Genomic DNA, 14,359 nt, shown 5'->3' with positions numbered 1-14,359 from the left:
TTTTTTTTTTTTTTTTTTTTTTCGTGGGAAGGAAATAAAAGGGGGAAACCCGAAACCCCACTAATTAATTAATTATAGATATTATTCTCAAAAGTAACGTTCTTTACTAGTTGTAAGGAAAAAGAAGAGGTTTTTTTTTTCCAACTCAGAGAAATTATTTATGGACGGGGAAATTCAGTGAGTCAACTCGGTTAACTGGAAGCGAGTTGAATCGAGCAGACTCGGTCTATAATCTGAATCAAACGAAACGAAATGATGGTATCTCACAAAATTCACCGCAGAACCATACTTTGTTAGTTGAAATCAGCACTATCTATCGCCGCCGGCGTCTTGATATGGCCACCGTTCCGCCGCCACTGGTATTTGAATATCAAATGTTCACCGTGGCTCCGCAGTGGCGATTCTTGTAGCTTGAAGGCGGCAACAATGGCTTTCATACCTCAAAAGCTATGAGATTCTGATAAAAATGGCCGATAGAAGAGAGAGCTGCATGAAGAAGAAGCTGAGAACTATATATAGAGCAAATAGAAGTGATAAAATGAAGAATTGGAATCGATAAAGCAGAACAAGCGCCTCATTCTCAATAACACTTCAAGAACAATCAAATAATGTTGAAATTTTGAAATCTACATGGAAATCCATTCACACTTCCTTTTACTGATTTGTTCTTGCACCTATGAATATAGAAAAATCGTCACTGCATCGATCCACAAAGCTTCCATGGATGAGTAAATAGTACCTCTGCGCCCTGATTCAACTGAATCTTGGAGGTACTCGATTGAATGCGAGTCGAAGAGGATTACTCTACAGTTTGTTTCCTTAATCAGCTACCTTCGTCAAAACTGAGTCTGATTCGCCTTCATACGCTCAAGAATGGCTGTTACCACTTCACCTTGTAGCTCGGTTTCTTCTTCTTCTTCCACCGCACCAGCAGCAGCATTTCCATTAGTTTTAGCATATCCATTTCTGTCTTTCTCCTGAAGTACAAGATAAGCAAGCCGTTCCAAGGCTAGAGTAGCCTGCTTCTTAGCGAACACAGCATTCCTGAACTTCATCTCCGCTACAGCCCTAGCGTCAGCCGCCGCTCTTCGCATGGATTGAGCGACGACACGAGCCGCAGCGACAATCGCCTTCGCCGATTTACCGTCTCTACCGGCCAAAACGGAAACGGCGAGCTCCGATTGGCGAAGGCTGCCGGAGTCGAAACCGTCGAAGAAGGCAAAACAAGGATCGGAGCAGAGAGGGCAGAGGAACGTAGAAGAAAAACGAAAGGAAGTGCAAGAGATATGAGATATTGAAGGGCATCTGAAGCACATAACTCGCTGATGAGACGACGGCGGAGTCGAATCGTCGTAAATATCGAAGCAAAGAGGACAGAAACGGGAAAGATTGTTCTTAAGGACGCAATTGGTGCAGAGACGACGGAAGGAGGCTTTGAAACGGACATTGTGGAGGATCCAGCATACGGACTGAGAAATCCCGCATTCGTGGCAGTTAGAAATGGAGTTGGATTGAAGATGGTTGCAGTGCGGCCGATTCATCGGAGAAACAGCAACAGCAACAGCAGCAGCAGCATTCGCCGGGACAGAAACCCTAGAATCGGAGCCGGCGAGAAAATCCGGGGCTGTGAAGCTTGAAGTAGAGACAGAAACTTGAAAGAAGCATTAGTTTTTTAAAAAGGAACGGTTAGTGATTTTTTTAAAACCATACGTCTAGACTTCAAGACCTGTAAAATAAGCACGTGTTTTTCATTATTGTAAATTACGTGGAATTCAATTGAGATGGACTATAACAGGAATAAGCTTCTGCCATTTGATATGAAAGTTTCCATGGTTCCATATGCAAAGAGAATCACCCAAAATTGTCACATGTTCTATTGAATCACGGCATTATTGAAGATAAGGTTGGTATGTAAAAGAGTATTAAAAAATATTTTTAATAAGGGTGTGAAAACTTAAGGAAAAGTCTAAAGAGAACAATATCGGCTAACCATAGTGGGCTTACAATATCGGCTAACAATAGTGGGCTTACAATATCGGCTAACAATAGTGCGCTTACAATATCTGCAGATAGTAGTGGGCTTAGATCATTGCAAAGTCTAAAGAGGACAATAACAGAATAAATAGTGGGGTTGCAGGTAGTGTTCCCATAAGTCTATAACACAGGTGTATGACACCGGGATTCATCACGTAAATAAATATGTGAGAAGGACTAAAATATATAACATTTGAAAGTTCAGTAATAAAAAGAAAAAATCGATACCAACTTGTTGGGACCAAAATAGGATTTAAACCCGTTCTAATGCATAGATTTGTAGCTTGGATTCATGGTTAGTGTTTAGCATGGTGAAATTTAGATGCTGGATGGGGATGAGAAGAACAGTTTGGAAGTGGCAGTGAAGCAGCAGCAGCAGGCAATTACAAGTAGCAGTCCAAATTCAAAGCAAAAGACATTAGACTCTTTCATTAAGCGTTGCAGCAACAATGTAAGTGAAATATTTGAAGATAGGTAATTAGTATTGAAATCGTGTAAATTCAATATTTTTTAACAAGAGTGTAAACTAATTATAACCTGAATAGCCTGAATCAGCAGAACTCAAATTCCATGATCGAGTTGAGTTGGGATTCAGCATTTAGCTTCCTTCCATGGATTGGATTGACAAATTTGAAATTTTAATAGTTGGTTTGGGTCCAAAAAGTTGGTTATCCCAACCCATCATTTAGCTTCTCCGATGAGTATCAGTTGCAGGTGTTACCTTGATTGTTTCAGCCCCCCTTGTTGTCCAAGGTGATCAGCTACAATTCTACCAACATCCCCCACTCCAACTCCAATGCACAGAGGATTTGCAGAGCAGCTTTGTCTGGCCAAAGCACCAGAAACTCTCACATTTGGTCCATCTCTGCATTTTCCCATGCATTTACACCCACACACAGCACCATCAGCCCCCATCACCCTCTCAAATTCCTCCATCAATGCTGCTGCCCCTGCCTTCTTGCACTTGTTTCCCATGCACACTTCAACCCTTCCTACAGATACGGATTGTGCGACGCCGATGTTTTTAGTGTCGGAATTGAGCAGTTGGGATTGCAAAGGAGGAGGCAGTGTTGATTCTTTAATGCCATTTGTCTTCCATTGATCTGGGAATGGCTGTGAAAGTGCCTTCCTTATTCGGTACCTTGTGTTGATCATGTAGCCTTCGTTGTCACTGGATTCAGAGGATGAAGATGATGATGACTTGTGAATTGTTTTTGCTCGAGTTGCTTTCAGCTTGGCCTTCTCTAGCTTTCTCTTTCTTTTCTGGTCCTTTTCCTCAGATTTTAGTTGTTGAAGCTGTCTTATTAATGCCTCCCTTGTTTCCTCGATCTGAAATTAAGGGAACAACAATGCGATCAATGGTTGTTATCAACCAATCTATGCAGCCAAAACAAATACAACAAGAAATCATTCATGAAGATTGAGTTCTAGTGCGATCGAGCAGAAACAAGAGAATTGGATCGCAAATATTTGCAAAGAAATCTCAAGCTCAACTCCGATTGAACATGGATAATTTATAGTACTTAATTCGGATAACGAGAAGAAAACATCTCAATAATTCAGCTGGTGCAGATCAAGTAGCGCGATCAAACCGGATTTAGGTCAAGAGATTTTAAAAATGCTTGAGGCGATTTTACAGAATTGTTCAACTTACAGAGAAGCGATCCGCTTGAGAGTCTCCGATCAAGCAATCATCAAGTCGAAATACTAAGCCGGATTCATGATCCGTAGATGAATAACCGGACAATCCTTTCAACAGTTTGAATTTCTTCTTCACCGCTTCCTTCTCCTTCTTCAATCTCCTCCCCTGGCAATTCGGTCCAACATAATATCGCAAATGACCATTATCAGAAAACCTAGAAGAATCTACATTCCGACGACCGACGAGGCCTATAACGCGAGTTCCAGTACTAACAGAGCCACCGGAAACGGACAGGCTACAGGGAGCCCGCCGTGCATCGGCGCTGGCGACATCAACGGATTGAACAATCTCACAGCGGAAGAGGCTAGAGAGCCGCCGGGTAACGGCGCCGGAGACCTCCATGAATTTGAGGAAAACGGATTCGAAACAACGGATGGATTGAAGATTTCAACTGGAAAAGAAGCGACGAATCGAATTTTGAAACTAGTTTTAATGACGTGGCGGCTTTTGATTCGAAAGATGGAGGACCTCGTGTCGACTCACGTGGACCACGAGCTTCTTACGTTCCCGCGGAAGCGCTGCATTAACCCCTGCCGTTGGATGATTAAAGCGTGGATTGTATGGCTGGGAGATAGTACACGTGGGAACACGTAGGATGCTGACGTGTACCGCTTTAAGTTTTTGGCTTTCCCTTTCCATTCAAACAAAAAAACAAAAACAAAAAACAAAAAATCATTTAATTTATTTAATTTTTTTAAGTTAAAAATGTTAGATGATAAAAGTCCTACATCAACTAATTTAGAGAATGATTATGAGGTTATAAAGAATTAATATTCTCTCTATTGGTACGAGGTCTTTTAAGAAAGCCTAAAGCAAAGCAATAGAGCTTATGCTCCAGGTTCGTCTAACCTGATATTTTTCTTTTATTTTCATTTTCTTAAGAAATAATTATTTTAAAATAAATTAAGATAAAGCATGCCACCTTAATGAATATTCGTACCTTATTTAAAATAAAAGAAAAAATATTTGGCGTATGAAATTTAAAAAATAATCGTTTTAAGTGCTCGACATACTCATTGGTCTCTCTCGCTTCTTGTAGAAGATATATTTTCAGACACGTGTACACAGCTCTCCCCAAAAGAGCATCAACGCCCAACAACATGCCACCTGTAAGTTGATGCTAACACGTGGCATAATCCGTACCCCAACCGACCTCTCCAGACGCCACGTATCGTCCCGTCTTCCTCCGCCACGTCTACTCACCGTTTACCGCTTCCCCACTATAAAAAAAAGCCCTAAATTCCCCATGTCGCCGGAGGATAATTTTCTTCACTCTACTTGACGATTTCACTTATTTACTTTCAATCCATCAACCCAAATGCCTTCGATTCAAGTTCACCGTTGCCGGATTTCTCTACCGGTGGCGGTAGCGGTGGCGTTGCTGGTTTTTACGGTGAGTTTTTGCTGGAGCGAGAACGTGGTGCACGTGCCGTCGACGGAGGAGGCTCGAGATTACCAAGAAATGAAGGTCGAGATGGCGGCGAAAGATGAAAAGGAAAAGGATCAGTCGGCGGAGACTTGGACGGAATGGGCGAAAGAGAAGATATCCGGCGGACTTGGACTGAAAAATGAACGGCAAGAAGATGGCGTAAAGAAAGTTACTGATTTCACTTCCGGTGCCGCTGAAAAGGCCAAGGACAAAATGGGGAATGCCGCCTCAGGTTCTGTTCTTAATAAATTTTTATTTTGAAATTTTTGAACAAATTTCTTCGAAATTGGAAGTTTCTAGAGTATTTTCTGTGAATTTACTAAAAAGATATTTTCCTCTCCGATAGAAGCGGGACATTGCGGTGGTGAGAAGGGCAGAGAAGTGAAGGACACGGCGGCGGAGAAGGCCGGGAATGCCAAGGACAAGGCGGCCGAAATGGCGACCACGGCATCCGGGAAGACAACCGAAGGAGCAGAGAAGGCGAAAGAATACGCATCCAATGCAGCAAAAGCAGCGAAGGAAAAAACCGCCTCCCTGAAGAACAGAGGCGAGGAAGTCGCCGGTGAGGCGGCGGAGAAAACGAGAGAAGCGGAGGAGGCAGCGAAGAAGAAAACAGAGGAAACAACGGAGGCGGCGAAGGAGAAAGCGAAAGAGAAGGGGAAGGAGGCGAAGGAGAGCGCGGAGGCGGCGGCGGGAAGAGCAGAGGAGGCGAAGGAGAAGATGAAGAGCTGGGCGAAGGACGGGTACGAGGCGGCGAAGGAGAAGATAGGGGAGCAATACGAGGCGGCGAAGGAGAAGATGGAAGAGCAATACGAGGCAGCGAAGAAGAAGTCGCAGAGGATCAAAGACGACGTGGTTTGGTCGGAGGCGGAGATCGGGGCGGACGACGAGCTGTGAATAACTCCGGCACAGTGGCGGGAGTGTATGTTCATATTATAATGTAGAGAAGAGAGTTCCGTTTCAAGATTTCAATAAATAGTTTTTAATGGTTTATAATTATTTATTTTTGAACTTTTATTATTATTAATAATGCTTCATTTATTTAATAAATGAGACACGAAATAAATGCGAACAAAATAAAATAAAATAAAATAAAATAAAGATAAAAAAGATAAAAGCACTTTTTAGTAAGTACTTTCCCACGTGTTGTGTATTTTATTTTAAATGATGTCAGACTTGGAATTTATTTGATTTTTTTAAAATTGACAAATACACAAAATTAATTATTTTATGATTTTAAAAATTCATTAAACACTCCTAAAATGGTTTTATTATTTAAAAAATATTCTATTTTTATTAATTTAGCCAAAATAAAATTCTAAAAATTACCAAAAATAAAAAAGTTGAAAAGGATAAGGATAAAGGATAAAGATTTTTTAAAATTATTATTTAAAAGTAAAGACAAGAATTATATAACCAATTATAATTATTTTAATGGCAAGACTCACGTTTAACACAAAGAGACAAAAACGGTGGCGTTTTATGTATAAAGTCAATATCATCAGGTAAAATTCGGAGGCGGAAAAAAGAAAAGGAAAAAAATAAATGCAATCATCCAAAGAAAATTGGAGCAAATAAATAAATTGATATTAAAAAAGGAAAAAGAAAACCCAATGAAGCGCGTGGGGTCAATAGTACGTGGTTGCCATTAAAAGTGACTGTCACGTACTGTTCCCGCGCGTGGGGTTTCATTCTTTTTATTATTGAATCGTTCAATAATCGAAGGCGCGAAGCCATGTAAAAGGCCAAAAAAGAAAATAAATGAATAAAATAATAATTAAAAAATTATTTAAAAGAAGAGAGAGAGAGAGAGAGAGACCACAAACTTGGCAGAGAGAGACGCAGTGGTGAAAGAGGAAGACGAAGAAGAAGGAGAATGAGAGTTGGGAACTATGAGTTGGGGAAGACTCTTGGAGAAGGCAATTTCGGCAAGGTGAAGTTGGCCGCCGATATCCGTACCGGTCGCCGTTACGCTGTCAAGATCCTCGACAAGACTAGGATTCTCCGTCTCAACTTCTCCGACCAGGTTTCTTTCCATTTCATTTCTTCCTTTTTTCTTTATGTTCTTATTGTTATTTAGCGAATCGTACTGATGCAATCGGAATCGGAATCGGAATCGGAATCGATTGCAGATTAAGCGTGAAATAAGTACTCTGAAGCTCCTCAGGCATCCGAATGTTGTAAGACTTTATGAGGTTTGTATTCGAACGAGCGTGATTCGGATGGATTTAGTGAAGAAATTAGTGTTTTGAACTTCTTTGTATGTACGTTACAGGTTTTAGCTAGTAAGACGAAGATTTATATGGTTCTGGAGTGCGCCTCTGGTGGAGAATTGTTTGATAGAATTGTAAGTGTTTTTTTTTATGTTGATTTGGTTGAACTCCTGTTGGACATAGTCATAGAATTGGGGAGTTTGAGTTAGAGATTACTTTGTGCGTGTTTTAGGAATCCAAAGGTAAGATGGATGAAGCGGAAGGTCGAAGGCTCTTCCAGCAGCTTATTGATGGTCTCAGCTACTGCCATGAAAAAGGAGTTTACCACAGGGATCTCAAGGTATTTACATGCGGTTTCTGTCTCCTTTCGTGAAACAGTCACTCTTCATACCATTTTTATTTGATATGTTTTTGCCGGTTGATCCTTGTAGCTGGAAAACGTGCTTGTTGATGACAAGGGAAATATTAAGATTTCTGATTTTGGCCTCAGTGCTTTACCGCAGAATTGCAGGGTAATATTCTATAGAAATCTACTTTTGAGATCATGTACATCTAGATCTTGGCTACTTAATTCGTAGTTGAAGAACTAGAATTGATGGATAGTTTATGGCCTTAGGAAGACGGTTTGCTGCACACCACCTGTGGAAGTCCCAACTATGTTGCACCAGAGGTTCTTGCTAACAGAGGATACAATGGAGCCGCCTCTGATATATGGTCATGTGGGGTTATTTTGTATGTCATTCTTACGGCCTGTCTTCCTTTCGACGAGACCAATCTATCTTTACTTTATAAAAAGGTACCGAAAACTGACTACGTTGGGGGAAAAAAGAACAAACTAGAAACTAACATATGCCTTGTATTCTTTCGATACCCTGTCTCTCTCTCTCTTTTTCTGGTTCCCCTTTAGCAAGAATATTTATATGCATCAACGTTCGTTGTAGACTTTGAGGGGGGATTTTCAGATACCCAAATGGTTATCGGCAGGTGCCAGAAAGTTGATAGGGAGAACTCTTGACCCCAATCCCAACACACGCATTACAATAGCAGGAATTAAAGAGAATGAGTGGTTCAAGACCGACTATAATCCTGCTTCTCCTTGTTATGACGATGAGGAGGAGGGTCCACTTGATGATCAGGATGATGCCATCTCAACGCCTGATGAGGTATATGTAGAGAGAGAGACAAATTGTTTCTCCTTGTTTTTCCCCCACCCCTTCTTACCAGTTTTATCATGTTTTACTGATGAGATTTCGGATTTATACCTTTGGCATAGCCATCCGACGTCGAAAACAGCCCAAAATCTCCATCTATTATCAATGCGTTTGAGTTAATTGGGATGTCTTCAAGTCTGGATCTGTCTGGTTTCTTTGAGCAAGAGGTGAGAGTACAAGTGCAGAAGGCTTGTTTGTTCATTTTATAACCTTGTTTGATTACCTAACGTTCTAATCTGAATAATCATAGGATGTTTCCGAGAGGAAGATCAGATTTACATCCAACCATTCGGCCAAGGACTTGCTTGAGAGAATTGAAATTATCGCAACAGATATGGGATTTCGAGTCCAAAAGAAAAGTGGAAAGGTTGGTACTCAGTTCTTAGCATTGAAAGAGTGTGGTAGATGTCAACATCGTTAACCCATCCATGGAAATGGGTTAGTGAGAGTTGTGGCCATCGTTGCCTGCCGTTTTAAATTACAAACGACCCCTCAATTACAAACGACCCCTTATAAGGCCGTTTCCCTTTCTTGCAACATGCCTGTAACATCTTTTCTTTTCTGCGTCTTTAGTTGAAAGTGATGCAAGAGGTAAGATGCCAAAGAAGCCTAAGTAATCTATCATTTGTGGCAGAGGTAAAAATGTCATTAAGGTTACGTTTTAAATTTCATGAGACCTTGATGCCAATAGTTGCTCCCATTAACCAAATCTGCTGAATTCTTGTCCCAGGTCTTTGAGATAAGCCCGTTGCTTCATGTAGTTGAACTGAAAAAATCTTTTGGAGATTCATCAGCTTACAGACAGGTACACATTTCGTAGTAAAAAAACGTCGGTTTTGAATGATTTTTACATGCTTAGAACAATTTTTTGCTCTTAATATATATTTCTAAGCATTTAGAAGGTCATTCGGAAGAGTCCCAAAGTACTAGATTAGAAAAACTCGTGCCAAGGAAGCCACTTTTTTCTATTAAAAAAAATCTTTACTTCTAATATCAATTCAATTCAATTCAAACCCTGCAGTTGTGTGAAAGGCTATCAAATGATTTGGGCACAAACCCAGAGCTCGAACGGCATAATTCAAGCTCCTTAGCAGTAAACAGTACATGTTAGAAGAAATTGATACACAGATTTCTAGTAGAATCATTATAATTTTATAATTTGGATTGATTTCAAAGTCTTTGATTGGTGCATAAGTGGGTATAAATGTAGATAATAGGTAGAGCCAAATATTACATGGCAGGAAGCCTCCTTTGTATCCTCTTGTATGTAAAACTCTATACCAAATGTTGTATAAGAACACAAAGTTCATAAGTATGATGGAAGTTTGAGAATATAATCATAGTTCTCTTCCTCTTTTATAACACAGATCTTCTAAACAATTTGATATACACATTACTTTATCCTATCTTGGGTTCTTTCGATCTAAGATTACATTTTCTGATGAAAATATGAGCCCTTCCAAATCATATTGCTGCACAGGAATTGGCTTTTTTTTCTCAACCTTATAGACAATTATTCACAACCATGAAGGCTAAAAATGTAACTCAAAAGAAACTTAATTTCCTAACCTCGTCGAGATAAATGGCAGTCCGATACCAAGACTATGTGGCAAGTCGATTGGCTTTTTTTCTCAACCTTATAAACAATTATTCACAACCATGAAGCTAAAAATGTAACTCAAAAGAAACTTAGTTTCCTAACCTCGTCGAGATAAATGGTAGTCTGATACCGAGACTATGTGGCAAGTTGATTGCCGAGCTCTTCACTATAGACCTGTATCAAACCACTGTCGTCGTCATTTTGGAGCTTATCATTTAGTATAGCCTTGTATTGATCATCTCTGTTCTCCAAGCTGCGTATGAATTCAACCTAAGAACAAAAAAGAATAGTTTGTCATACATCACAACAAGGCAGAGGTAACATGTTTCACAACCAAAAACAAACATGTTTTTGGAAATTATATGCCTAGGAATCTAAATATGCAAACCATAATCGTCTCAGAATCTAGAAATATGCCCAGGAAACATTCACCTGTTTTTGAAAAAAGTCGAATTCGTCGGAGCTAAGAGAGCCATCACTATTTGAATCCAGAAGTTGCATCATCTCTCGTGCATCTTCTCCGGCGGCGTCAACACCGAGGTCTTCCATGACGTCAACAAGCTCCTCAATGCTTATCCTACCATCTCCGTTCTTGTCGAGAAGACCAAAAACTCGACTTCTTTGGTCAGTATGTATCCCTTTATAGTTAGACGATGGAAAATCTTTAAGACGTAGAGCAGCAAGTTCAGCTGCAGCCAACATTTTGGCCTTGAGCCGCTTAGCCTATAGCATTGACAAACAACCACATCAATCTCAAACTTATAGAACAAAACTACTAATTCAAGTGTATTAAACCATTAAAATAGATACTAACTTCTTCTGGATCTGTGAGACCTCCCTTGTATAATGAATGTGATGCTGTTCCACCAGCAGCCAATTTGTCCATCTCTGTAGTTCGTATCTGTATTTCCATTAATGGCTTTGTCTTGCTCTCTTCACTCACATCCACAGCCATGTGTAAGCTCTTATAGCCATTGGGTTTTGGCCTTGCAATATAGTCTTTAGTCCTATGGGGTATCTCTTTCCACTGTGACTTTATAATTTCACCTGCCTGGTAGCAAGCTCTCTCACCCATTTCTGATGAATCCGTCCCGGACCTAGGCTTCAGTATGACGCGTAATCCTAGAATATCGTTAACTTCCTCGAGTTTTCGACCATCTTTCAGAAGTTTCTTCATGGTACTAGATCGACTCTTATAGCGACCTTTGACAGAAATATCTTCCACCATCTCTGTTAATATAGGATCATTCTTCAAGGACTGTTCCAACTTATCCTTGTATGTTTCGATCAAAGACTTACTTCCCGACTCGTGGCTTCGCAACCACGAATCTACGTAGAAGTAGGAGCAAGGAAACAAGTAACGAAAAGAAAGATCCTCCAACTGAAGTGATAAGAAGTTGGCTCCTACTGCAAATGCCAATGGTGCATGGATCTTCAAAACCTCAAGAGAAAGCATCTGCTGCTGGTATCTTGGCAAGAATTGGAGATGCCTCATTGAATCAAGCTTCAGAGCCAGCTCTAAAATCAAGGCTCTAATATCATAATATGTAAGACAGAACCTTCTTAAAGCAGCTGAACTATCGTCGTCGAAAATATCGACTCTTGAAGGAATCAGCTTCACACGTAGGCTCTCGTGCAGTAAATGAGCAGTACTAATGCCTATCTGGTTCTTGACTTCCTGAATGGATATTCCCCCAGTCTCCATAACCTCTCTAAGAATGCCTGCGGATATAACTTCTGCATCCATCTGTGATAATGGTTTGTTCCAAAATGTATCAGTGACTGAAAGTCTCAAATCTATCAATTTCAGACTGAAACTCACAGAAAAAGGCTGTTGAGCAGTATAGAGCTCCCGTTAAGAACAATGCCTATTGCGATGTTAAAGCAAAAATAAGCAACAGAAAGCATTCAGGCATTCAGTTCCATCTCTTCTTCGACTAGTTTCTACATCCCCAACAATCTAACTTAAAGAGTGAGATCCCACATCGGTGGGGAGGAGAATGAAACCTTCTTTATAAGAGTGTGGAAAGCTCTCCCTAGCAGACGCGTTTTAAAAACCTTGAGGGGAAGCCGAAAGGAAAAATCCAAAGAGGATAATATCGGTTAGCGTTGGGCTTGGGATGTTACAGTTAGTATCAAAGCCAAACACCAAACGATGTGCCAGTGAGCAGGTTGAGCCCTGAAAAGGGGTGAACACAAAGCGGTGTGCCAGCAAGGACGTTGGGCCCCGAAGGGGGTGGATTGGTGGGAGGTCTCACATCGATTGGAGAAGGGAACGAGTGCCAGTGAGGACGTTGGGCCCCGAAGGGAGGTGGATAATCTGGAGGAGAACGAGCATTGTTTATAAGGGTTTGGAACCTCCCCCTAGCAGATGTGTTTTAAAAACCTGAGGGATGCCTAAAAAGAAAAGCCCAAAAAGGACAATATCTGCTTGCGTGGTCCCTATGCAAGGATGCACACACAATTTGAGAAATGGTATCAGAGCCAGTCACCGGATAGTACGAGGCACTGGTCAAAGTAGGGCTAGATCCTTTCAATAGTAGATGCGTTTTAAACCCGTGAAGCTAACGGTAATACGTAATAGGCTAAAACGAACAATATCTACTAGCGGTGTGCTTGGACTGTTACAAATGGTATCAGAGCCAAACATCAGGCGGTGTGCCAGCAAGAACGTTAGGCCCTAAAGGAGGTGGATTGTAAGATCCCACATCGGTTGCAGAAAGGAACAAAACATTGCTTATAAAGAGGTGGAAATCTCTCTGTATCAGACAGGTTTTAAAATTTTTCAGAAGCCCAAAATGAAAAATCCAAAAGAAGACCGTATCTGCTCGCATAAAACCCATCAACAAATCATTAATACACTATATGGGAATTATTCGATAAGCCTCTGATTGATTTTTAACTTAATTTTTAAAAAATTACATACTTTTACCTTTTAGCAGAAAGCTCTGTAATCTCCTCTAACCATAAGCCACAAAAGTTTCTGAACTTGATAAAGAAGAGAAGGAAAGATTAAGCTGGAAGCTGAGGAAGTTGCAGAGAATCCAGTAGCGAAAAGCAGGCAAATGAGATTTAAACAACCAAACTCTGAAACCAACGCTACTATGGATTGAACAATAGTTAAACTAAAGCATACGATCGATCAATCAAATAACAATCAAGACCATAAGAACAAAGAATCGAAGCGATAGCAACTCAATTAGTATCAACAACAGAAACGCCATTAGAAAGAGCAAGAAAACCTGGAGATCGGCGAGAATAAGAGCCACAGACAAGGCCTTGGAGAGCGGAGAGCGGCCATCTGGTAGCAGAGGAAAACTCTGCAAAATAGGGATCGAGAGCTTGAGAGTGACGAAGAGGATCACAGACGAACTAGTGGAATTGAGATTCATCCTATCGGTAAGCTCATTGAAGGCTCCGATGAGCTCCACCACTAATTTCCCGCCGGCATGCTCCGGCACGGTGGCGGGAAGATCAGGTGCGCCGGAGGTGGAGGACGCTCGCAAATACAGAAGGCGGTATCGAGCGAGAGGCTTGAGGGGGCGGGGACAGTGGCGGAGGAGAAGATTGGGAGGGGCAAGATTATGACAGTCGGTGAGAGAACGGAGTGAGAGGAAGTGGAGGTCCGGGGAAGGATTAATGGCGGAGAAGAGCTCCATTATTGTGGGTCTGAAGCTCAATCCGGAAGGAGCGGAGCCATTATTGAGTTCAAAGGAGCTTGAATGAAGGTGACGCAGACGCCGCAACTGCCACACGAATTAAAGGTTGGATTCATGGGTTTTATTTGTTTTTTTTAATATATTGTTTTTATAAATACTAATTATCCTTTTTTTAATTGTTATATATTTTAATTTATATCCAAAAAATAAAATACTAATTAATACTAATTTAATTCTATTTTTTCTCAAATTAAATACTAATTAATAGTTTATTGTTAGTCAATTTTGAAATAATTTAATCCTTAAAGCTTTTAATTTTATGTCCAAAGAAACATATTTAAAAATAATATAATTATTAAATTTATAATTTTGTATCTATTTTTTTTTAAATTTTAAATTATTAAATAAAGCTGTCAATATTTTTTTTTTTAAGTTCTCTTATGAAAATATTTAATAGGTTCCTTAATTTTAAAATTTGTATTTAATAAATTAAGATATAATATTTAATTTA

General features: G+C 40.3%; 5 protein-coding genes across 8 annotated transcripts; 2 read left to right on the top strand and 3 right to left on the bottom strand.

Annotated features, from left to right (window-relative positions):
- Nucleotides 1-8: 8 nt before the first annotated feature.
- On the bottom strand, nucleotides 9-2,342 carry LOC111479468. Of its 3 annotated transcripts, none has more exons than XR_002717642.1 (2): nucleotides 740-2,342; nucleotides 9-486 (listed from the first exon to the last, which is right to left on the bottom strand). XR_002717642.1 is itself a non-coding variant. In XM_023124150.1 (1 exon), the coding sequence occupies exon 1, from the start codon at nucleotides 1,539-1,541 to the stop codon at nucleotides 837-839; it is 705 nt and encodes a 234-aa protein (XP_022979918.1). In that variant the 5' UTR covers nucleotides 1,542-2,342; the 3' UTR covers nucleotides 492-836. The 3 variants fall into 3 exon arrangements, 1 of the variants encoding a protein (XP_022979918.1); XR_002717643.1 differs by having other exon boundaries at nucleotides 9-457; XM_023124150.1 differs by lacking the exon at nucleotides 9-486 and having other exon boundaries at nucleotides 492-2,342.
- Nucleotides 2,343-2,436: 94 nt separating this feature from the next.
- LOC111479426 (diacylglycerol O-acyltransferase 3, cytosolic-like) lies at nucleotides 2,437-4,100 on the bottom strand. Its single transcript, XM_023124093.1, has 2 exons — nucleotides 3,689-4,100; nucleotides 2,437-3,363 (listed from the first exon to the last, which is right to left on the bottom strand). The coding sequence occupies exons 1-2, from the start codon at nucleotides 4,076-4,078 to the stop codon at nucleotides 2,752-2,754; spliced, it is 1,002 nt and encodes a 333-aa protein (XP_022979861.1). The 5' UTR covers nucleotides 4,079-4,100; the 3' UTR covers nucleotides 2,437-2,751.
- An 880-nt stretch (nucleotides 4,101-4,980) lies between these two features.
- Nucleotides 4,981-6,164, top strand: LOC111479444 (late embryogenesis abundant protein D-29). The gene is made up of 2 exons (XM_023124120.1): nucleotides 4,981-5,397; nucleotides 5,512-6,164. The coding sequence occupies exons 1-2, from the start codon at nucleotides 5,055-5,057 to the stop codon at nucleotides 6,060-6,062; spliced, it is 894 nt and encodes a 297-aa protein (XP_022979888.1). The 5' UTR covers nucleotides 4,981-5,054; the 3' UTR covers nucleotides 6,063-6,164.
- An 811-nt stretch (nucleotides 6,165-6,975) lies between these two features.
- On the top strand, nucleotides 6,976-9,948 carry LOC111479391 (CBL-interacting serine/threonine-protein kinase 1-like). The gene is made up of 12 exons (XM_023124028.1): nucleotides 6,976-7,191; nucleotides 7,298-7,360; nucleotides 7,441-7,512; nucleotides 7,611-7,718; nucleotides 7,810-7,890; nucleotides 7,995-8,174; nucleotides 8,320-8,541; nucleotides 8,652-8,756; nucleotides 8,840-8,956; nucleotides 9,163-9,225; nucleotides 9,320-9,394; nucleotides 9,611-9,948. The coding sequence occupies exons 1-12, from the start codon at nucleotides 7,042-7,044 to the stop codon at nucleotides 9,698-9,700; spliced, it is 1,326 nt and encodes a 441-aa protein (XP_022979796.1). The 5' UTR covers nucleotides 6,976-7,041; the 3' UTR covers nucleotides 9,701-9,948.
- On the bottom strand, nucleotides 9,880-13,959 carry LOC111479357 (probable GTP diphosphokinase CRSH, chloroplastic). 2 transcript variants are annotated; one of them, XM_023123966.1, is made up of 5 exons: nucleotides 13,432-13,848; nucleotides 11,004-11,936; nucleotides 10,622-10,912; nucleotides 10,226-10,459; nucleotides 9,880-10,091 (listed from the first exon to the last, which is right to left on the bottom strand). In XM_023123966.1, exons 1-4 carry the CDS (start codon nucleotides 13,846-13,848, stop codon nucleotides 10,325-10,327), a joined length of 1,776 nt encoding a protein of 591 aa, XP_022979734.1. In that variant the 3' UTR covers nucleotides 9,880-10,091; nucleotides 10,226-10,324. The 2 variants fall into 2 exon arrangements, with proteins under 2 accessions (XP_022979734.1, XP_022979735.1); XM_023123967.1 differs by having other exon boundaries at nucleotides 10,062-10,459; nucleotides 13,432-13,959.
- Nucleotides 13,960-14,359: the final 400 nt, after the last annotated feature.

Source organism: Cucurbita maxima, unplaced genomic scaffold, assembly GCF_002738345.1.
Source record: "Cucurbita maxima cultivar Rimu unplaced genomic scaffold, Cmax_1.0 Cma_Scf00005, whole genome shotgun sequence".
NCBI classification, from domain to species: Eukaryota; Viridiplantae; Streptophyta; class Magnoliopsida; order Cucurbitales; family Cucurbitaceae; genus Cucurbita; species Cucurbita maxima.
This window is presented reverse-complemented; position numbering and strand designations above follow the sequence as displayed.

Coding starts and splice junctions, on each gene's coding strand:
- LOC111479468 (XM_023124150.1), bottom strand. CDS start 1,541: ATGAATCGGCCGCACTGCAACCATCTTCAATCCAACTCCATTTCTAAC.
- LOC111479426 (XM_023124093.1), bottom strand. CDS start 4,078: ATGGAGGTCTCCGGCGCCGTTACCCGGCGGCTCTCTAGCCTCTTCCGC. Junction 3,364..3,688: donor CTCAAGCGGATCGCTTCTCT/GTAAGTTGAACA, acceptor CCTTAATTTCAG/ATCGAGGAAACAAGGGAGGC.
- LOC111479444 (XM_023124120.1), top strand. CDS start 5,055: ATGCCTTCGATTCAAGTTCACCGTTGCCGGATTTCTCTACCGGTGGCG. Junction 5,398..5,511: donor AATGGGGAATGCCGCCTCAG/GTTCTGTTCTTA, acceptor CCTCTCCGATAG/AAGCGGGACATTGCGGTGGT.
- LOC111479391 (XM_023124028.1), top strand. CDS start 7,042: ATGAGAGTTGGGAACTATGAGTTGGGGAAGACTCTTGGAGAAGGCAAT. Junction 8,542..8,651: donor CCATCTCAACGCCTGATGAG/GTATATGTAGAG, acceptor CCTTTGGCATAG/CCATCCGACGTCGAAAACAG. Junction 8,957..9,162: donor TCCAAAAGAAAAGTGGAAAG/GTTGGTACTCAG, acceptor CTGCGTCTTTAG/TTGAAAGTGATGCAAGAGGT.
- LOC111479357 (XM_023123967.1), bottom strand. CDS start 13,848: ATGGAGCTCTTCTCCGCCATTAATCCTTCCCCGGACCTCCACTTCCTC. Junction 11,937..13,431: donor TTATTCTCGCCGATCTCCAG/GTTTTCTTGCTC, acceptor CCATTATCACAG/ATGGATGCAGAAGTTATATC. Junction 10,460..10,621: donor TCGACTTTTTTCAAAAACAG/GTGAATGTTTCC, acceptor TTTTGTTCTTAG/GTTGAATTCATACGCAGCTT.